The 23,468-nt window shown below is 40.1% G+C and overlaps 1 protein-coding gene across 1 annotated transcript; it reads right to left on the minus strand.

Moving 5' to 3' along the window:
• Positions 1–156: 156 nt before the first annotated feature.
• CFAP57 (cilia and flagella associated protein 57) lies at positions 157–23,451 on the minus strand. Its single transcript, XM_033067585.1, has 22 exons — positions 23,295–23,451; positions 22,898–23,214; positions 21,288–21,574; positions 20,956–21,121; positions 18,923–19,075; positions 17,753–17,892; positions 16,930–17,095; positions 16,427–16,540; positions 15,715–15,927; positions 14,837–15,010; positions 13,519–13,680; positions 12,927–13,082; positions 10,750–10,843; positions 9,956–10,146; positions 9,057–9,230; positions 8,188–8,346; positions 7,641–7,784; positions 6,429–6,545; positions 5,350–5,484; positions 5,123–5,266; positions 1,211–1,337; positions 157–934 (listed from the first exon to the last, which is right to left on the minus strand). The coding sequence occupies exons 1-22, from the start codon at positions 23,449–23,451 to the stop codon at positions 786–788; spliced, it is 3,639 nt and encodes a 1,212-aa protein (XP_032923476.1). The 3' UTR covers positions 157–785.
• Positions 23,452–23,468: the final 17 nt, after the last annotated feature.

A 23,468-nucleotide genomic window follows, 5' to 3' on the forward strand; every position in this document is an offset into this window, starting at 1 on the left:
ATTTAGGGTTTTTCCCCCCTCATTATTAAAGAAATTACTCCCTGCCTTTTTCTGTGTATGAGTACTTTGCAGAGTGACTTATTAGGAGAATTTCACTGGAAAACTGAACTAACAGAATTGTGGATGTTGAAAAAAAGACAAACAAAAATCAATTTATCAAAGTAATAGGAGTTATGATATAAGGTTTGAACTTTATTCCAGATTTTGGGAATTTGAAACTGGTCTGCCTTTTTTGTCCTGCTGAAATTAGTGTAGCAGATGAGACAACACATCTCTAGTCAGGAGGCAAAGGCTTTACCAAGGGCTCTATCTTGGGTGTGCTTGAGTCAAAGGTTGCCCTCAAAAGGTAATTGTTTGTTAATCTGTGACTAGATACCTGCTTGGAATAACAATGACATTGGTTTTAGAAGCAGCAGTTCTTTACATGGACATAGGCAATTTAATACTGGAAAATAAAAGGCTGATGTTGAATTTTGTAGCACAGTGAATTCTAGCAGAAAAAGCTTACAGTTTGACCAGCTCTTCTGAAATACGACACATTAGTTTTCAAGAGAAAGATGAATACCTAGCATGAAGGCACAAAGATTAGCCTTAAAATAACACAAATTTATTTTTGTTTCTTTTGGCTCCTAAGTCTCATGAAAAGGGCAGGAAAGTAGAAGTGTTCAGAGTACTGATTGTTTCATAAATGCTTCTAGTGGAAGAGTATAGGATCATGTAAGTCTACTCTGCTGTGGCATTTCTGATCTTGCCAGGATAGTAACATAAGGCATCCTTGAATCACATCAGTGTTGCTTTGTCTTGTGGCTTCTCTCCTGGATTTGGTCTCGCAGATATTGAATTTCTAGCTGCTGCATTTCTATGATTTTTTCACTTTCCATCTCTGGATTCAACCTCAGGACATCTGGGCTGGACAGAAGTTCACTGGAGGGAGCTAGAACATAAAATAGAGAGGACATAATACACTAACAAAGGTCCAGCTCATACAGTTCTTTGGCATGAACAAGGGAAAGCATCTTTCAGGGCTGAAGGAGTAGATCTGAATTGTAAGAATCTGCAGGATTCAGTTTCTACAATTAAAATGTAACAGGAATCACCAGGCAAACAAGCTAGAATGAAACACAGATGGTAATAGAATTGTTCACCAAGGACAAAAAAGGGCTTCTGCCCTCACTACTAACAATATGGAAAATATACAAGAACTGTTCACCTGTGTCTTGAATTGCCTGTTTGTTCTTGTTTAATCCCAGTGCTGACTGAAGGCTGTGCACCTGCGCGTTGGCCACCCTCAGTTCTTGCCGCAAGTCATTAATTTCCTTAATCAGACTCACATTTTCCTGCAAAAACAACATGCTCTATAAGGAAAAGCACAGGTACTATTTGACTGGGCAATATGTATCTTCGTATCTTTGAGAAAGACACTGGACACAATAGAAACAGTATCCCAAGCAGAAGGTGCCAGGCAATCAGGAGAGTATACAACATTTCAGCTAAGACCACAGTAGATGTGATACAGAACATAGCAGCGTTCAAACAATGTTAGCTCAAGAAACTAATATTTGTTTTGCTTTTCTGACTGCAGCTGTACTCCAAGGTATCATCTTCCTTGCCAATTCCAAGGGGAAGCTTAGGGCCTTCCTAAATTGATCCAATTAATTCAGAATTAATGTGAAGTATTCCCATCCCTCCCTCCAGTATGTATTATTTTGCTTTTCATTTGTCACTATGTATTTGTTCACTTAGATTATCTCCTTGAAATTCTTCAAAGCTCTCTTCATTAATTGACAGACATCACTTTTCCACACTCCTTCCAAATTATTAGGAAATACATAAAGCATGTGGAGACTTGAGATACCTACTGCTAACATGCTGTTATAAGGAAATTTAGCAGTGTATTCATCTTTTGTTCTTGTTCTTCTTTTTTTGTTTTAGTCAGTTTTCAGCCCATAAAAGTTCAGTCCTCTAATTTTTTAGTAGCCTACCATGAAGCATCTTGCTGAAGGAGCTGTGAAAGTGCCAGTAAAAGGAATTTACCCATTGTTGCAACAGGTTCAAAGACTTCAGCAAAACCAGTATAGGTTAATAGGATGGTAACACTGCTCCTCATGACTTAGAAACAGGAGCACCATTAACTAAATATTTCTTTTTTGTATTCAAGAGAGTGAAGTGGAATTGTATATTTGGCTCTTACAAGGACAGTGAAATACCTTACCATATAAATAAGTAGGGCAATTGTTAAACAGCTCCAGCATACTTGAATCAAGAATAGCAACTATTTCAGCTACCTGTGGTGTTTTTTCAGAACTTTTGGAACACAGTGGCAATATTTAAAAAAGATAGATGGCAAAAAGGCATGTTTAGGGTACCTCACAATACCAGTCTCAAGCAGTAGGGAACCCACTAAAACAGCAGGTGATAAGAACAAGGATGGATGAATTTTTCCCAGGCAAATGGTGTCTTCAAATCTTGTTTTTTACTTTTGTTTTAATGATAATTTTGGTTGATAGAGATAATTATGTTGCCAGAAAAGATTGTACAAAGCATACAACTCAGTTCCTTCGAGTATATGTATAAAAGTGTTGGCACCACACAACTGCAGGCTGGTCAGTAGTGAAGTACAAAGCTCTCTGCACCTCTCAGGATGTGGCTGCACTCAAGGAGTTCAGGTTGGCAGCAATAACTGAGGGCACGTGTGTGGCAAGATTATCAAGACTTCACACTAAGGCAAGTACAGCAGCTGTGCTTTAGTTTCTCCTTAGCTGAAAATCACTGACTGGAGGAAGAGTGTGGGATTCAATAAGATCTGAACTTGTTGGGCAAGAAGGGTTGCTCTTGCAGTGGTTATGTTGGACTCTAAATGCAGCAGGAGTTGGTGTGCTCAGGCAGCTCTGGAATTGTAATATTTTGTGAGTCTGACTTGTCTAATTCAAGCCTTTAAATACAGATTAAATTTGACACTATGCATTTATTCCAGAGCTTGATCCTGAAAGAACACATGAAGAGGGTAACTTGCAATAATTAGTCAAGGTAATTTTCTTTTGACCAGCTTTCAGGGTTGGGTCATAGCATTTCCCTTTAGGTGTACTTTAGTCATGAGCTCCTTCATAGGTTCAGTCCAAGTGATTACCTGCTGCTGTCAAATGAAGACCTTGCTTTTGGTCTATCAGAAAATATAATACAGACTATTTTGTATGAAGCAATCTGGGCTATGTAGAAATGTCTTGTTTGGTTTGCTTGGTGCTAAAAGGCTGTTGGTTGACACTGATAATATTTTCCTGAAGAAGCCTTTTCTCCAGAGAGATTAGCCTTTAATTCAATATTTGCATTCTGACAGAATGCTTGCACTGCAATGCAATGTCACACAATGGATTAAAATAAATGTTCATGGGAAAACTCATTGTCACGGGATGTTGTGGCAAAGAACCAATTGTTTCAGGAAAGGGACTGATCAAATGCATGGATGATGAGGCCATCAGGTACAATGACACATCATATGGATGCAATCTACAGTCTAGGAAGTCACTACAGTGCTGTCAGAGACAGGTAGGACACAGAAAATTCATCCTATATGGGTTCAGTTTAAGGAGGACTGCTTCAAGGTTATTGTCTCTGTTTTTATGTATCCAAATAAGCCATTACAAATACAGAAGGCTGGAGGAAAAACTAATAGTTGAATAATAGGAACTTGTCAACTAGTAAGAATAATTAAATTATCTTGACAGTTCTAATCATCTGTTGCAGCAGTCACTGGTGGAGTGTACCTATGAATAATCTCTCAAAGAGGAGGGCATAGCTCTGAAAATGTAAGCGCAACTGAGGAATAATAGAAATACAGAGCTAGAAGACTGTTAAGATGTCATTTGCTTTTTCAAAGCAAATCCTCACAGAAGTTTGTCTAAACTAGTCTTAAAAGCCCCTGTGAAAGACTGGAAGGCCATGATAATTCCTGCTGGCTGTAAAATCTCATTAATCTACTGGACTTCAGAGAACTGCTTTTTCTTTGAAGAAACCAGGCTGGTTAGAATCTTTGATATCTTCATCTTCCAGATGTTTTATTAATTTGGTTTTAATCATCATTTCATGTTAGGCTTACTGATCCAAGACATCAAGTATTATCATTATGAACACCATCTGTCACCCTATTCCAGTAAGGAAATTCTTCAGGTTATTTTCTGAACCCGTCTCCTTTTGTGCCAAAGGAAATACCTAACTCACTGAAAGATTAAAAAAAAAAATTAAAATAGCGGTAGGGAAGAAGATTGCTGCTGTCTAGCCCTGAAGAAGCAAATTATGAATAAATAGCAAACAACAGATGACTTAGGAGGGAACTGAGATTTAATGATCCTGAGGAAGCACAATAAAGTAACAACACAGAAAGGGCTACTGAGGGGAAAAGGAAATGCTGACTGAGCAGAAGGAGATCATGTTAAGGAGAGACTAGAAAAGCTGTCCTAGGATGTCTGGTGTGGGGCTCTAGGTCCTTCCACTCCAGATGAAAACAAATTGGATCTTTGACCCCAGCAGTCACGAGTTTACTTTGCTTTGTAAGAAACAAGGATTCTGAGCAAGAGATCTTGGTACAAATAGACATATTCCCCACATATTTCTGAAACGTCCTAGAAAATTTTGGATGTGAAAAGCAGAAAATTTTTCTGAATTCACATTAGTAGGCATGGGACTATATGGACAAAGAAGGGATTTTATTTCTTTTCTTCCTCCAAAATTACTTCCTGAACATTACTACATAGCAGATACAGCTTGACACCCAAACAAGGGAAAATTGACTATGATGGCTATTATAAATACTGTTTGAAATAAGAAAAATAAGTACATTAATTTCCTTAAAAACATCCATGCAACAGAAGTTCCCATCTCCTTTTAGGGAGTGAGAGATAAACAAAAGCATCCACAAAAGAGCAGCCATTTCTGACTTCAGAGATCTTGCTCTTTTTGTTCAGAAAAGTTAATAGAAGCACTCGAAAAATTTAGGAATTTCTGGCAAGAAAGCCAACCAAAACTATTTCAAAGTCCTAAGAAACCATAACAGTAAGGTTACTAAAGTCTCTTTTGTGCAGCCACTTCCTTTGTTCCCCCGCCACACCACAAGGAAAAGGCTTATTACCTCCACGATGCGCATGTAAGCAGTGTGGTGCATTTCCTTATCCTTCATCACCTTCTTCCTTAAAATTGTCAAATTCCTCTCGTTATCCTCTTGCTGTTTCTTTAACTGCTGCTGCAAATCTGCATCTTCTGCTTGAGCCCCTACCTGAGAAGGCACAGCATGTTACCTCAGTAATTACACTACCAGACAAAGTCATGGGCAAGGAGAAGGCAAAGGTCCCAACTCACCACGTCGGATTGATGCACATACTTGGTGTAGAGTTCACAAATACTGTCTTTCATTTTTCTAGGATGGTGAATGAAGCTCACACAATTATGAAGATCTGCCTTAAATCGTTTGATGAGGGTTTCCATATCTTGCTTCTGCAAGAATGATGTAGTCACATTCTTATTTGGCTCATCAGAACACTCCATTGTGCAATTTTCTACAAAGTCTAGTAAGACTGGTGAAAACTCTCATATACTTTCTTCCACTTAATTAAAAAAAATAATTAAAAACTCACTGGGAATGTGAGCACTATGTGTTGAACAGCAGTGATAGATTTTAGGAGTAGTAATAAGCCAATATACTTTTATTAGGTAATATCCATGCCAGCTTCATCTGAAAAACAGAGTTGGAGGAGACCCACCGGGATAATTGAGTCCAAGCCCTGCACAGGACATCCCCAGGAGCCTGAGATGTGCCTGAGAGCATTGTCCAAATGCTGTCCTACCTTCTTATTTAGAAACAACACACCAACAGTTAAGAAAAGGCAAGGGACAAAACATATCAGACACATGCACAGTTTGCTGATTTCACATCAGGATTGCCTTCTCATTCTCTCTTGGCTTCTGCCAGCCTCTCTGCCTGCTAAGCTCCTCCACCTTCACCTGCAGTCCCTTTTCCTCCCTCATGTCTGATATGTTGTCAAACAAGGGGTCCTTGACTCCTCCATTAATGAGACCTTCCTTTATGTCATCCTACTAATGCCTAGGTGGTGTCCTCATGCTGCTCCTGTTCAGGCCAAGTGTTCCCAGATTTCAGGCTTGGGCAGGAACAAATACTACAGCATTTGCCTCACTGTTCTGTTAAACTCAGGACAATATGTGTTGATGCATAAATAACTATATTTAAAAAAAAAATATATAAATGCTCTAAGCTGGTTGCAGGCTTGGAAGTTTTGTGTCTTCGTCCCCACTGACCAGAGACTCTCTTGGTCCTTGGACACAGCACCCTTGAAGTAACTTTGTTCAGATTAATGCTTCACCAGTGTCCTGTCCCCACCAATGTCACTGTGTGGGACCTGTCTGGTGGGGGTACCCCATACCTTTTCCATCTCTCTGTGCACCTCACGAGCAGTTGCCTTCTGTTTCTGTTGCAGCTGTGTGATGTTCAGCTTCAGCTCTATGCTCTCCTTGCGGAATTGTTCCAGCTCCTCCTCCATCTGAAAGGAAGCGGGAGGAGGAAATCAGGGCCAAAAGGAGATGTGAAAAAACAACACATAACAGGAAAACCAGAGACTGGAAATACAGACTTGAGGGAATAGGTCCCCCTTGAGGTTAAATGACAACATCAGAAACATCAATTTTGTAACAACACTGCCCTCTGTCAGAATATACAGAAACCACAGAAATGAATGTCCAACTGTTGAGTCACGTTAATTTAAATTATATGATACCCCTTAAATTCCTTGAGCTGAATGGGAGCTCTGCCATTCCATCTGAATAAAAATGGATGAGGTGGAAATGGACAGTCAATACTGGAAAGAGTAAGGGCAACAATAACTAGAACCTGATACTGAAAAGAAACAAATTGATTGAAAACTGTGGGTACATATGCAGAACACACAGGAAAAAACAATAAGGGTACTACAGCATTTACTTATGGCATGAGATGGTCACCAGAACAGACAGCAAGGATTTCATCTTGCTAGTCTGAAGTAAATACAATTGTTCGTTAGTTTGCATTTTATTTGAAAGACTATATCACCATAGTCCTAGTTTGGCTGAGCTAAGGATACATCTATGCAGAGATCGTAGTAAGTTTCTATCATAAATAAGTTCCCTCAGTGAATTTGCTACATGCTAAGTATGAATATGTTCGAATTTCCCATGCATCAACTGATGGATATCATTTGTGAATGTACCTAACCCCTAGCAGGGCTATGTTTGAATAAATCTGCAACATTTCTGAGAGAAGAAATTTACTTTCTTCCACCAGATCAGTAAAAGGAGTGTCTTGCAAATGCTATAGGGTACATGGAGGGCCACCACATAAGGATAAGATCTACTGTTAAGCAAAATCTAGAATTACATACAGAAACTTAAATGACTATGTTGATCCCTGCTAGCCTGTGATAGAAAATTAAATAGCTGTTGTGTACAGATATTTTTATTAGCTGCATGGATAATCAATAAGTGCTGTGTACCCTTGAAAGAAGTCAAAGAACAACCAGGGTGCAATCTTTCATGGACTTGTTGGGTCATCTTTGTATTTAGACAACAGGCTTAGTAGCAGAGGCCAAATGAGTGTTACTCACCTCACTGATCTGTTTCTTCATTGTCTCAATATCATTTTCACGTGACTCTATTTGTTTCTTAAACTCCTCTATTCTGTAACTCAGTACAAACTTGAAATTTTGCAGTTCCTGATTTTTCATTTTCAGATCATTTATATGCTTCTCCTGGAAGAAATGGGTACAGAGATCTGAATCAGACCCAGCACTCTCAAACAGATCCCTAGGACAAGGAATAAATATGGAAGAGGCAAAACCAGCAGTCACAGATCTTGTGGAAGATTGAACTCCAGTTGCAAATCTACAGGTTAGATGGGAGGGGGCAAATAATGCTGAGCCATCTACAGATCCTAGAACAGGGGATGAGAAAGTCAACATCCTGAACTTGAGCTGCCCAAGAAAAGCTTAGAATGCCAACTAAAAACCAAAATCCCAAAGTGGATCACAAATTCCTTAAGGTGAAACCAAGTTTCCAGTCATGTGATACTATCACAAAAATGCTATTAAAATAAATATCTCTACTTAATTAAGGGAGGTGATTTTGACCTCATCCAATTGTTCACTTTCTCACCTTCTCTAGGATAGTTTCAGTTCTCTCTTTAATATCTGTCTTTAGTGCCAAGATGTCCTTTTTTAGTGATTTAATGATGTCTTGCAGCTTCTGCTGTTCCAGTCTCATTTCCTCAATATCCCTGTTTCGGTCCTTGAGCTCTTTCTGTAGGGTGTTCAACTAGAGAGGCAAAGTAGTAAGAATGTAAGTCTCCAAGAGCTGTGCACAACTTGGTCCTCCAATTCTAGAGGATACTTTGTAGACAGTGTGGGATAAAGGATATCAAATTAAGATATGATGAAGGAGCAGCACATCACTTAAATGCCTGTAACTCAAAAGGGGGTTGAGTATCTTTTTTTTTTTTAATGTATATTCTGACAAGAATACCTACTGCACTAACACCCTTAGGCAAATGTAATACCCAGACAATAAAAGAGGTAAAATATTTTATGCCTCCTTTAAAATCCCAGTAAAGCAAAAAAAGTGATGATGCAAAAAAAATACAGAGAATTAAGCAGAAGTATTTTGCTAATAAAGCAAAGTATTTGATGTTAGAAAAATTAAAAGTTAATTTCTTTCCTGTCATAGGATAAACAGTATTATTTATAGTTTAAAATTGTGTAGATCAGAGAAAGCGTACTAATAAAAACATACTTCTTGTATGATTTATCTCTAATTATATCAGCAATACAATCAACAGAGAGCTTTTCCTTCTGCCCAAATACTCTAAACATTCAAACTAACCTAAGAACGGGCTACTGTTTTCATATGAAATGCCACGTATTTACAGACTAGATTAATGGACTAAATTGACATGCCATTAATCACATTCAATCCTCAGTTAAAGGTTTTCTTGTGCAGGTCTGATACTAGCACAGAATAAAATATACCCTTTTATTCATGACTCCTAATTCTCCTTTCAGCTGCGCGTTGGACTCCTTTTCTTCCACGAGCTGTCTCTCATACTTGACTTTGAGATCCCAGATTTCTTTGTCTCCCTCTTCATAAATGAGTTTCTCCATTTCTTCATGTACTTCAATCTGCTTTCTCATATTCTCCTTTGCCTACAGTTAAGGAAAACAAACATTAGAGAAGGCAGGAGTAAGAGACCAACAAAGGAGAGATATAAAAGGTTATTTGTAACTGTTGGGAGAATCTATGTTTAGTGGTATATTGAATTGCAGCAATATCATCTAAGATAACTTTTTAGTGGATTAAAGTAACTTTAGAAATAGATAACATACACATTGATGTCCTTTTCTTCTTTTTTTTTTCTTTTTTTTTTTTTAATAATTCTTAAGTCTTGAAAGCTTCAAGTTAAGAATTGGCCCAAATACTAACATCAGCAAACTTTGCTGTTTCTGATGCATTAGGACCAATGAGCACTCAGATTTGCCTCAGTCTCTGCATGCCTCTCTTCCTACATTCTTTTCAAATTGGTTTGCAACACAGGACTGCAAATAGTAATGGTGATTGGATGTTATGACTCTAAATATGTAAGTATCAGTTATCTGGCTGCCTTTTGTCAAGCCAAGTCTTTGCCTTCAATGTGCAGGTGTTTTTTAAATAGTCAGGATATTTATCTTTGTTCCTCAAATTATGCAGGTAAGAACCTCAAGGACTCAGGAATGTAATTCACCATTTTCAAAATGTTATCTCTTCACTAGAACAACATGATTGAATCTAGGATTTTCATGGAAGATGCCAACTTCTCCTGTCCTAGGGAAGATTTTATCACAGTTGAAGATAAACTTGGTCAAAAAATCAAACTGCAAATCGATCTTCCTACCTCTTCCAACAGAACAGATTTATCTTTAAGTTGTTTCTCATAGTGTTCTTTGAGCTCTGCCACAGCCTTGGTTTTGCTTTCCTCCAAACTGTGCAATTGTTTCTCGTATTCCTCCTCCATCTTCTGGGATTTCACCTGAAGCTCCTCGTATTTCTCATCTTCCGTTGAGACTTTCCGACTCCTTTGAGATTCTTTTAACAGAAAACATATGGAATAGATAAAACTAATAGAAAAGAGGAGGGAATCCTATCCTTCTGCAGTTATCACTTCCTTATTATTTACTGTCTTTTTGGCAGCCAGTTGCAATAAATTACAAGCAGAAGTATTTAATCACTTTCTTCATCAGGTATACAGGGCTTTAGACTGTGGAGCCATGCAAAACTGACAAGTAATTTAGGCATTTCCTTGGGATGACAACCATGGCAGACTCTTTGGTACTAATTTGCATTATTTTTATTTTGATTACAAATCTGGAGTCCAAGTATTTCCAGGCTGTGTGCACCTTCTTGCTGAATTGGATGACTGCACTGTTCTTGTACAGTGAGCTGTGCATAAATAAATAGAGAAATTACTAATCTCAAGAACCAAACATCTAAGATACAAGACCCATGTGCATGTTCTCATCATGGGCATGTGTATGGTGCAGTTTAGACAAACATTTGGTCTGCACCAAATACCTTCATGACATACATCCATTTTTCTTTATACCTGTACTCTAGTAATTCCTCCCTGTCATATCATTTGCTAAAGCATTTCCCCCAGTTTCTAGTTACAAACACTTGTTATAGTCTCACCTAGCTGTTGCACCTCCCTGGCCTGTTTATCTATCAGCTCAGACAGTTGAACCTGGTGTTGTAGCTCCTGTTTTTCTTTCTCTTCTAGTAAAATCTGGGATAAAATATAAGAAAAATACATTTTAATTTGAAACTAGACAAAGTTTAGTTAAGTTAGACAAAGTTTGGGCATAATGTCCAAATTATCTGTGCTCTTGCCCCTGGTGAGGAATACATACACAACAGAAATACGTTTGCAATCTCTCACCAAAATTGAGATGCCATGTGTCACTAAAACAAGTTTTCCCACATATTAGTTTGTTTTGACAAGTTAAGCTAAGGAAAGCTAAGGAAAAGCAGCAAACAGAGTTCATATAATACAAGGTACTGATCCTAATCCAAAAAGAAAAATTTGTGAGGTAGAAAAATCCTGACTCCTTTATATATGCCTGCCTGAGGAAAATTTGCAGTTCCATAAATTATTGTCCAGATATTATTTAAGCTACTTCCTGTCTCACTTGAAGCAACTTTGAGGTGCTAAAATGCTGACATTTGCATAGTATGACTTAAACCTAAGCAAGAGTGAATTTTAGATGCCATTCACTTGGAATGTCAGCCTGTCACTGCAAATGACTTAATCTTCTATAAAAGCACAAAGAACTGGAGCAAGAAAACAGCTGAGGAATTTCCCAGAGATGCTAGGAATTGTACCGTAGTTACAATATTTTCATTTTCTTCTAGCAACAACTACATAGGTCTTGCACAAGCAGAAATATTCCATTTATCTGATGGATACAACTAGAAAGGTTAGTTCCAAGTCTAAAGCTGTAAATCACTTTAATCTTAACATGTACTGATACTTGAACAGGAAGTACAACTTGCCTGCCTAGAAAACTTTTATTCACCTTCAAAGGCATTTGTTTGCAAGCCTATAATCAACAAGTCTAAAGAATTTTCAGTGTAGCTGAGATTATTACAACTTTATAGCCAAGCACTACTTATCAAAAGACCCGAAGAACCACAGAAAAAAATGAAAAAAAACCAAAACAGCAGAGATTAAACAGAGGTAGAGTAATCTACCAGAATTTAAATGGCTTTTTGCACAAGGTTAGGTTCTACAAAAGAGAGAAAAAATAGAACGGTTAAAACTCAGATTATTTAGAGAAAAAAACCCACAGTGAGACAAGCCAAAGAGTCTGAAAAAAATACTTGAAGAAAACATTAAAATAAAAAATTAAACCTCCTCAAAAAATGAATATCAAGGACCTAGTAGAACAAAAGACAAGAGAGGTATAAAACGAGCACTTGAAAATTACAAACCTGTAAAATAGTACAACTAATAAGTAACTTGGCAAGCCTTCATACTGAACTCCTTTATGTGGAGTCAAACAGAAATTCTGCTTGAAGGGACTATGCACAGCTCGACAAAATAAGCAGTAACAAATCACCAGAACAGGACAGTGTTCATGCAAAAGCTCAAAAAGAACTTGAGGTTGACAGGATTGAATCATGATACATAATCCCTTACTTTGAGTTGTTTTACTGCCAGAGAAATTATTACTGGATCCCTTGACTTCTACATCTAAAAGAAGTCCAGAAATATAACAAATTACAGGTCAGAAATCCAGTGTGTGCACCAGACAGATGGACAGAATAGCATTATCAGACAGGGAAGAATCATCGTAGCCTTTGCTTTTCAGGGGAGTCCTGCTTCATGACCACAACAAAATCAATAAGCACATGAACAGAAGACCTCCAGGGAATATCTCTTATTTTTATTTTCAAGAAACATACAAGAAATCTCAGCAGACGTTCTTAAAAATCTAAGTAGATTTTTAAGGACATAAAGAAGGCAGCGTTAAGGAGAATAATTGTTAGAGTCTGCAGCAGCTGCAGCCTCATATGGGAAGGAGCTTTGCAAGCATAGTGCCATTTCTGCTACTGATCCTCAGTCCCAGGCAGTATTTATTGTGCTGGTTTTATGTGAAGATACTTACAGGGTACCTCTTGCATCTCCTTGTACCTATAAGATACTTGACTCAAAGGTAGTTTCATGCTTTATAAATATCAAGAACATCTTAAACTGGAAAGGAATGATTTCAGAAGCTGTATGGCATTTCTACACTCATAATGGAAGCTTGAATCCAATTCTTCAGTAAAAGATTTCTTAGTATTTGGTTCTGCAACATGAATCATACCTGGTATTTAGTTTTAAGGGAGTCTATTTCCAGACTGAAATTCTCTTCCAATGCTTTTATTTTTCCTTCACAGTACAAGTCCTTGAGACGTAGCTCGTAATCACTTTCTGTCTGTAGATCTTTCACACTAATCTGCAGGTCTAGTATTGCCTGACTCTGTTAGGACATTAATGAGAAAACAGTTTTAAGAGAGAGAATATTTGCCATTAGCAACAGCGTGTTAAGGATGTTTTATTTACATGCACATGTTTATGAACAACAGCCTTTACAGAGATCTTCAAACAGACAATCAAGAGATTCCAGAAGTAAAGTTCCTTTGCTGTCTTACAACATGGTTTATAGAAATGCATCTTTTGACTGCTCTACTCCATTAAAAGTGTTTTCAAGAGATTGGGGAAAGTATTAGAGAAAAATCTAATCCACACCTGCTGTTTGTAAAATGCTGTTTGCACATTGACAAGCCACTGCAGCAACTTGCTGTAACCTCTTTGACCAAAGCCATGCAGGCATATAGGACTGGCTGGTAACATGCATTATGCAAATGCAATTCACAGAAATCCTATGATTTATGTTCACAAGTTGCTCCTCCTACCTTCCCATCTATATCTGATCTCATGATCAACACTTCCTCAGCATACTTAAATTCCTCTTCTCCTTTCACTCTCCCACCTTCTTTATCATGCACTCTCCAGATAAATACACAGCCATCTTCTGAGGCAGTCAGTAGAAACTGGTCATCACTTGTTACTGTCATCTTAGAAGGAAGGGACAACAAAATAATAGATGAGACATGGAAGAATGGAGACACTTTTTTTTTACACCACGTATTTCTCCCCACCCACATACTCTCTTCATTTCTACCCCAGAAATTCAGCTGTGGAAATAATAACAGTCTCACTACCAACATTTTGATTATGTCTCCTATTCCTATTCCACCCCAGTTGAAGCAACAAAGGGAAGGGAAAGAGCCATAGGAAGATTTTTTAAAACCTGAAACAGAAAAGACCTTCTAGACAATTATAGCAGAGACAGACAATTTATATGACAATTCTGAAGGTCTCTAGTGTTTTTGAGAAATTGTGTGAATAACAAATGCTTAAATGTTTTCTTTTGAAACTACAACTAAGCCCACCAAGAACTATGTAGTAGTAACCGCTGTCCTCTCCTCCAGACCTCCTGCTGCTGTCTAATCTGGCATGGAGTACCTGGGAACTGATACAGCTCGCAACTGAGGTGAAAGTAGAGCTACAGTAACTGAAGCTCATATTCTAATGTGGGACTGTGCAAGGACAAGTCAAGGTGCTGTAGTTGACAGTGATACTTAAAATACAAAAGTTATGACCAGTTTTAACAACACAGAACTTGTGGCTTCCTACCAAAGCACACTGAGGGAGCTGGCAGAAGTGCTCACTGAGAACTTTCAGCCATGTGGCAACAGTACTGGCTAACTAGAGAAATCTCAGCTGTCTGGAAATGGGCAAATGTGATGTCCCTCTACAAGTGAAAGTGGTGCAGTCACCATCCCTGGAGATATTTAAGAGATTAGTAGATGTGGTGGCTGAGGACATGGTTTAGTGTGGATTTGGCAGTGCTGGGTTAACAGTCGCACTTGATGACCTAAAAGCTCTTTTCCAAGCTAAATGATTCTATGACAAAATTACTTTCCTCTTTCCAGGAGTTGTATCAAAGTTCTCTATTCAATATGCTGTGTTTTATAATCTGGTGCAAGCCACTTTTTAGCCAACAGTTTATTCCCTGACATATCCAGAGACAGGACTGCTGCAATATTCATTCTCCATGTACAGACTCAGCCTTAATTTTAACATATTATGCTATGAATGGAGGATAATCAGCCTTAAAGGAGCTGTTTGCAGCTGGCACCTCAGGGAAAAGAAATAACTCTCTGCTACCTTTGTAACAGCACCTGCATGGGCCTGGTACTCTTTGAAATCCTTCTTCAGAGTTAATGGGTACTTCATGGCTCGAATTGTCCCCAGGGATGTACCAACAAATATCGTGCGCCCAGAATGAGAGACAGCCACAGTTGTATAAACAACATCACAAGCTGGCACCTCGTGCTGGATCTAAAACATAAACCAACAGCACAAACCAACAGCATAAACCAACAGCACAAACAGCACCACACAAAACAAGAATATTACACTAAGTATTTGATTACCTATTGCATGAGCAATTGTTATACCTCTGCCTGGGGTAGCACATAATGCAGTTAAAAGAGTCTACATGCCTACAGAAGTATAGCCTGAACAGTAATTAGTATTAAGTTTTATACATTTAAGAAAATTATATTAAAAAGAAATATTTAGATATAAAACCTATATTTGTTATAGTTACCAGTATTAAAATTTCAATCCAAGTTGATGTGTGATCTAAAAGATGTAACGGTTATCACATACAATTTACTACTTTTCTGGAAAAAAAAAAAAGTAGATGTATCATGTATCTACAGTACCATGCACCATGTAGATACAGTGGTAGAAGTGATACACTTGTATTTCAGCAGAACACTTAATACAATATTGCCTAGTTAGTTTGTCAACTAGATTAGAAGATTTCTAGGTAAATCCAAGTAAAATTACAAAAATATAAAACTGCAACAAAATCTCAGGTTTCATTGTAAAGGACATAAGAACACAAAAGTGTCAGTAAATATCAGAGTTTTCAAAACCAGACCAATTCCTATTTACCAAATGGATGCTAAGGAAAGCAAAGTACCAGTACCCTCCCCAGAGAAAGTAGCAAAATCCTGGAGTGTTTGTTAGCTCACCGAAGATTTTGAAATTTCTTTGAGAGTTTGGTCAGATCCAACAGCAAAGATAATTTTGGCATCATAAGTCAGGGAAATGCTGCTGTAGCTGCAGGTCTTGAGCACACACTCTGACTCCTTTTTACCTGTCAACAAATTCCACTCATACACAGCACCATGTGTGTCACAGGAGACAAATTTAGCATCATCTGCACTCCATTTAATTGCATGTACCTGGCAAAAGCAAAACACATGAAGGAGCTTGATGTGTACATTATAGACATACAGCATGGAGTCATTGTATTGGTAAAGCCACAACAACTTCAGAATATACTTCAAAGATTTACTGAAAAATCTCTGGGTTTCACAATCAATTCTATTTTAGCATTAAAAAAACCCAAAAGCAGTAAGAACTACTTTATGAACACACTATCAGGAAAAAGTTCATTTCAACACAGAGTAGTAGATTTTATTTTTATAATATATTACTGGGATATTTTGTTTTGTTCAGCCAGTTGCCAATCATTCACCTTGAATTTAAGGACAGATTTTTCAGATGTATCTAGTGCATGAACATTTTGCCTTCTGACCAATGGAAACTGAGTTTTCTATTTCTGTTTTTATATTTTGAGGCCATCTCAAGAGCCAAAATTGTACTTTATCTCTTCAAAATGCATCTTATCAACTACTTAATACATTTATAAGTTGTACTGTGTGAGATTTGTTTACTAACCTTCCCAGTATGTCCTTTCAGATTAGTAACATTCTCAAAGGTAATGCTGGAATAAATTTGAATCACATTTCCATTAACTGCAGCAAATAGATGGCCTCCATTACTGAAGGAGCACTACAAAAAGAGCATAATCACTCATTACTGTAGATGGAATGGATAAAACATTCATGCATTGAATTTCAATTACATCCTTTAATATGAAATTGTTGCATGAAAAGAAAACTCCATGACATAATTAGCCACTTATTGTTTTCTTAATCGATGCTTTCCCCTGTAAACTTCAGTTCTGGAGTATTTTTGAGCAAATTATCCATTCTGCTGCTTCCCAGGTCCACAATTACACATCGGCCTCTGGGCCTGTTCTCCAACAGTCAACTCAATTTTTCTAAGCTTTGATATAGGCTATCCTACTAGGATGTATTGGAGAAGTTTTTATTTTCTGTCATGTCCTTCACACCCTGCTTCCCATAACTCCCCAATTTCATTTTTGTACCACTCCTTACCTCTCTACAATTTTTCACAGCAAACTCCTTGAAAACATGCATGTCCTCATACAGCAGAGTTATAAATCGTAGTTTGTCAGAAAACCCAACCAAACAGAAAAGGCCAGTGGGATGAAGTGATACTGTGTATGCTTCCTCCTGATATTCCTTACACAGCTCCAAGGTGCTGAAAGAGAAAACCATTGAGCAGTATGGAATAGGACAAATTTCCCATTGCATACTTTACAGGATATTATCTGGCCCGGCAAGGACACTTGCAGCTAAAATCTGACTCTGCCTTGTCCTTTAGGAAGTGTGTTGTTATTTAGTTAAGTAATCATCACAGAGATGTTACAGGAAACAAAAGCAAATTTGACTTTCTGGTTCACAGAGGAGGTGTGGAAGGTGCAAGAGCAAATCCTTGTGCACTGTAATATAATGAAGAAGGTAAATGAATTGCTGATTGCAATCCTACACAAGCATCTCTTGAGATTTTTTTTTTCCCCTCCCGGGAACCTCAAGAGCTGGAGTCATTTTGCTTAAAAGCTCTGCCTAAGAAGCAGGATACGGGACAACAGCATCTTAAGACAAAGTTGAATGAAAGAGTTTTTTCCAAAACACAAAAATAGCTTAATAGAAAAGGCTTTGTATTCTTCTGGCACCACTTTTAAAGTCACTGCATATTCACACTCCCCAAATCATGTCAGTAATACCATTTACATCCCACACTACACAAGAATTTTACCAGAACAACACTCATTCATATGAGATTGCTGCTGGTGCTGCCTTCTAAATAGAATATACAAAAAAACAAGAGGTAAAAACAAATACAAAAACTCTTTACTTTGTCCTGTAATTCCAGATGCGGACAGATCTATCCAGGGAACACGTAGCAAGAATGGGTTTCCAAATACACATGTCCAGACCAGTGATTGAATTAGAATGCAATGGGAAATTCATATATGCAAAATAAGATGTCTTCTCCTGAGAAGGAATGAGAACATTATGAAATCACAAATATTTCAGTGCAGGCAGTAAGTCAGATAAAAAAATTCTACCATGAGTCTTTGCATACAGTTGTAGAATAGACTTGAGGGAACTACTTAATCCTTTCACTGCACTGGTCTGAACATAACAATGTTAAAAACCTAACAATGCTTTTTATTAATAATCAGAAAAGTGATGCAGGGCAGAGCAGTGAGAGCAGAACATAACGTAGCTATATAAAAAAAAGGCAAGTTTAGATAAATAAATAAAACTGGACCTGTGAGAATTCAGTTAATACCTTCTGGTCATGCAGATATTTAAAAAAAAGTCAAGTGCTGAGTGATAGAGAACATCACTAGGATGTTCAGCTACCACATGCTGGAAGTGAACTACCAGTAAAATTTCAGGCTGCATGTGGAAATAGGACCCCTAACTACAACCCCTCTTCCTGTAAAGATATTTCTGTATGCCTGTACACAGGTTAGGTACTCAATTCCATATAAGTCTATTTCATGATAATACATTTTTCACTTGTCTTTGTATTAATAATTCCTTCAGAATTAAATAATTATATTTAATTATATTTTTATTTCACAAAAAGGTTTCACTTCTAACTAGGACTCCAAATGTGATTTTAGAGTCGAATGAGATTGCCATGGCTGTTCCAGCTTTATCATTGCAATAAAGTTTCTGCATATTACAGTGGAGCAAGGACCACACAGTTACATTGAGGATATCTCAGTTAAAGCCTTAGTAAAGTGGTTCATCAGTAACAGGCACCCTTAAATGGTCTGAAATGTATTCTATCATTCTGCTGAATAGCAGATATCCACAGGGAGGGATGCTTGAGCAAGGTGCTACAGAAAAATTGCCCTCAGAGAAGCACACCCAGCACTTTGTATCTTGAGCTTTAAGGGTTCATTTGAAGGATTTAATGAGAATTCATCACAGTAAAAAAACACTGACTAGCCTGGATCATTAAAATACTGGACATGGAAATTCTGGAAAGCGACTGAACTGAACTTACCCTTACAAGTTTGGTGGAGAACATAGTAAACATGTAGAGCTGATTTTTATTTGTGCTAACTACCATCGTTTCCTCAGAGGGGCTGAAGCATATACATGTAATGTCCTGTCTGCTTGACTTTTTTGGCTCAGTGCTGAACAGGTCCTGAGGAAGCTGCACAAGAAAGGTAATCCCATGGGTTGTGCCAGGTTTCCATGTTTTGGTAGTAGGCATGCAAAATTTTGTTGTAATGCTCTTCTAATAAGCACATGCATACCATCAGCAAGACAACTTGGATATTTAATAGTACATAACTATTAGCTAGCACATAACTAGCACTGCAAGGCAGGGAGTAGAGGACAAGAGGACAACCTAAAGGTATCTATAACATTACAGCTGAAATAAAGTACAGTAGTTTCACGAATACAAGCCGCACGGATTATAAGCCGCACCCCCGGTGCCTCGACAATGTTGCTGTCTTTGTCAATAGATAAGCCGCACCCCGAATATTAGCCGCACTTTCGTTCGTAGCGAGAATCCGTGCGCAGCTTTCACAAATTGGCCAATTAGTAACAGGATCGCGGCATAGCGGGCTTTACTGGCTCGGGGCGGGGCCAGGAAGGCTCGGCCCGCTCATGGTTGCCGACGGGGCCGGGTGGCCCAGCTCAGCGCCACGGCTCGGCGGGGCTGGCCGGGTGGTACTGCCGCCGCCGCCAGGCTCGCTGGCCCCCCTCTCCCGTCAGCACCGCCCCGCTGCCGCGTTCCCTAGCCCCGCCGCCGGGCTCGCCGGCCGCGCCGCGCCGCGTTCGCTAGCCCCGCCGCCGGGCTGCCGCCGCCGCCGCCGGGCTCGCCGGCCGCCCCCTCCCGTCTGCACCACCGCCGCGTTTCCTCGCCCTGACCGGCACTGCAGGCCCCCGCACCGCCGGGCTCCCCCACGATGCTGGCCCTGATTCTGCTGGGCTTCCCCCGCTGCCAGGCAGCCCCACCCGTCGGCCTTCCTGCTTCTGCCATGCTCCCCTGCACTGCTAGCCCCAGTTCTCCCGGGCTCCCCCGCCCTGCTGGCCCGGGCTCTGCCTCCCCCCTGCCCCGCCCTGCTGGCTCAGGCTCAGCCGCCCGCCCCCCACACTGCTGGCCCCGCCTCTGCCAGGCTTTCCCACCTCAACCGGGGCCGGCCGGGCTCCAGCTTGGCTTGGGGCTGCCGCGGGCTCTCACTTCCGTGTTGGCAGCTTTTAGAATTTTGTTAATGTATTAGCCGCCCCGGAATATTGGCCGCACTTCCGGGTTTCCACCAAAATTTTGGTCAAATTGGTGCGGCTTGTATTCGTGAAATTACTGTATTTCAGAAGTAATCTGAAGTACTGCACTAAACAAGAATTAAAATGGTAGTAGAAAAATATAAAAAAAAACCCTAGCAAGTGTCAGAATGAGAACTGCCTAAAAATTGTGATTTCAGAAAAACAGTTCTTTGTAATGTATCATTAAGTAGATAAGTCTTATTACAGGGTCTCATGCATAGGGAAGATCTGACATTTTAGAATAAGAGTATGAAGTCTTGACCAGCTCATTACAGTTAGATGTTCTTATCCAGATATTTCAGTAGGTCAATGCATACAGTTTGCTATAGAACAGTTAGAAGGATCATTTAAGAGTGCACAGGTCTCATGACAACTCTAATACATACCTGAGGGGAGAAAAGCTTCTCCTTGGAAAAAAGCAAGCAGACAAGTTCTTCAAAACTGATGTAAACTATCTCTTAGTCCCAAAAGTCTCCACAGATAAAGGTCTCTTAAAGGTTTCCTGGATTTTAGCCTCCTCAAAGCACAATTTATATGTGGGAAGGGAACATACAGAACTACCTTGCAAAAGGTCATCAGGCACTGACTTTCAGTGTGACCTTTGGCAGCTCCTTTCAACATCACCAGGACAGTTAGCTAATCCTCAAAATGCAATTTAGCAGTGTACTAAAAGTTATTATTAATAACTGAATCAGAAACACAGTTCTCTAAACAGGGCTCTGCTGCATAATGGCTTATAAAAGCTTTTTTCCTGCTTACCCAAACTTCTTGACTCTCCTTGTAGACCTCCTTTTCGTTGGTCTTCTCAAACAGAAGAACAACTCCTGGGCTAGGTGAGCATGCAAAGCCTTTGGAATATGCTGCAACTGCAGATATTTGAGGCAAAGAATGCTGTTGTAAACCATTATCTTCAGAGGCCAGTCCACTAGAAACACCAGAAATGCAATTAGGAAATGCATAAAACTTAAAAATAGAGAAGCACAAATCAAAAAACGCTAAGCAGCAACCAACATCAGAAACTGGACAAGAAGGAATAACTAATCTACAGGCAAAAGCATGGAACCATTACTGACAATATTTAACAGATTTACCTTTCGTATTCTTCTGTTGTTGTATCTTCTTTTAGTTCCCTGGGTGGTTTTCTGTACTCCAAACTTGTCTCCCAGTTCAGGTTTCCAGTTTCAAACAAGCTAAGTTTGCCTGTGTCAGTGCCACATATAACTTCCTCCTCAGACAGCCAGGCATGGCACAAGTAGTTTTCTGGTTCTCCCCTTTGCAAATTCATCTGCTTTAAATATCCTTCACTGTACTTGAAAAGTTTAAAGAAACCATTTCCAGTGATGCAAACCTGGGTATTGTCTTGAGGATTAAAGCTCACCTATGGAACAAAAAAAAAAAAAAAAAAAAAAAAAAAAAAAAAAAAAAAAAAGATATATTTTTTTCAACTGCATTCACAAATAAGCAAATATTATACCTGTTCTGAAGACTTTCTATACCAGATACAGGAAAACAAAAAAGGGAGGATGGTTCACAGAAATATACAGGAATACCAAAGAGAATAAGAATTAGCTACCATAACTACAAACTGAAGTTTTCCCCCTTTCAAAAGTGTATCTATCAAAATTAAATTACAAAAGTAAGGCCAAAATACCTCTTTACTACTGATTAACAAATTTTTCCAGTAGCAAGCTTCCTGAAAAGTGGGACCTTTTGTTCTGAAAAGGCCAGGAATAAGTTCTGTATTCCTGTATTTCAGACTAAAAGTATGCACAAGAATTAATGTAATTAGGTGTTTATTTGTGAAAATGATGGAATAGCCATCTCAATACTCCAACATGAAGGATAGGAGGGGTAGTTAGAAGTAATTTTTGTGCTTAATGGGACTTTATACAGCCAGAGTCTTTACACTCCCCTGTCTTTTAGAAATTGAGCTTATGAGTTCAATAGTTCAGCCAACCTCAGCTTGTAGCAGTACCCCAGAAAAAATGGCAGCTGGAATTCAACCCACACATGTACTGAAAGTTCCTGACCTCTCTACATGAAAGAATCTAAAAAGGGGCACCCAGAGCTGGATGAAGAAATAATTTGTGTGTCATCAGTCTACTCCTAGCCACTCTGCTCCTCTGACCTGAACTCAGAAGATGGAAGGAAGGAAAAGGTGCACTGAGAATTGCCAAGAAGTGTGTTACAGCTACTGAGCACAGCCAATATATTTAGTGTGTGCTTTTGCAGGGACACGAGGGACACATTGCACACTCACTGGCCTGTTGTACTGGCCCTGTAACATAGACCTCATGTGATACAACAGATACATGAGAATGTCCATTATGGGTCAATGCAGAACTTCATTTAGCCTAGTGTCCTGCTGCTATGGGAGGCGTAAAGCAGATGACAAGAAAGGTCAGAGAAAATGTAAGAAATCTACAGTGTGGAGCCCTCTCCTCCTCTTGCCGTGGATAAAAGCCATGTGGCCACGGGAAAATGCACTGTGCACATGTCCTGAAGGATGAACGTATGTCCAACCTCGCGCCTGCCACTTGTTGAACTAAAGTTTGATCGCTTTATCCACCTTTTTTAAAAAAGTGAAGTATGCTTCTGAAGAAGCATTCAGCTGCCCAGGGGAGTGTTCATAACGAGCCGCAGAGACGCTGGCACAGCTCGGGCTCGGAACTTCTGGAGCAGGCGGAGCCGGAGCCGTTACCTGGCAGGGGCCGTCGCCCGCGGCCGGGACACGGACGGACGCCGCCAGCTGCTGCTTCTCCCAGAGCCAACAGGCGAGGTGGCCCTCGGGAGGGGCCGTGGCGGCCGCCAGGAACCGGCTGTCGGGGGAGAAGGCGAGGGACACCGTCTGCCGCGCCGGCAGCTCGTCGGTGGCCAGCACCTTCCGCCGGCGCGCCCGCTCCGCCGCCAGCTCATAGACCGCCAGCACCGGCTGCTCCCCCGCCGCCTCCGACACCGCCAGGAACCGCCGGTCGGGGCTGACGGCCAGCGCCTGCACGCCCCGGCTCTTCTCCGTGCCTGCGGGGAGCAGAGCGGTCAGGGCGGGCCGGGACCGGGACCGGGACCGGGGTTGGGGTCGGGACCGGGGTCGGTGCCACCTGGGATGAAGTTGTGCCACTTGTACTCGAGGTGCAGCCGCAGGCAGCCCGCCCCCGCGGCGTGCAGCACCACCTGCTCCTCCAGGAAGCACACACCGCCGGCCACCGCCGGCCGGCAGCCGAACACGGCCACGGGCAGCACGGCCGCCCCCGCCATGCTGCCGCTGTCGCTGT

This window comes from Catharus ustulatus, chromosome 9 (assembly GCF_009819885.2).
Source record: "Catharus ustulatus isolate bCatUst1 chromosome 9, bCatUst1.pri.v2, whole genome shotgun sequence".
Classification (NCBI taxonomy): Eukaryota; Metazoa; Chordata; class Aves; order Passeriformes; family Turdidae; genus Catharus; species Catharus ustulatus.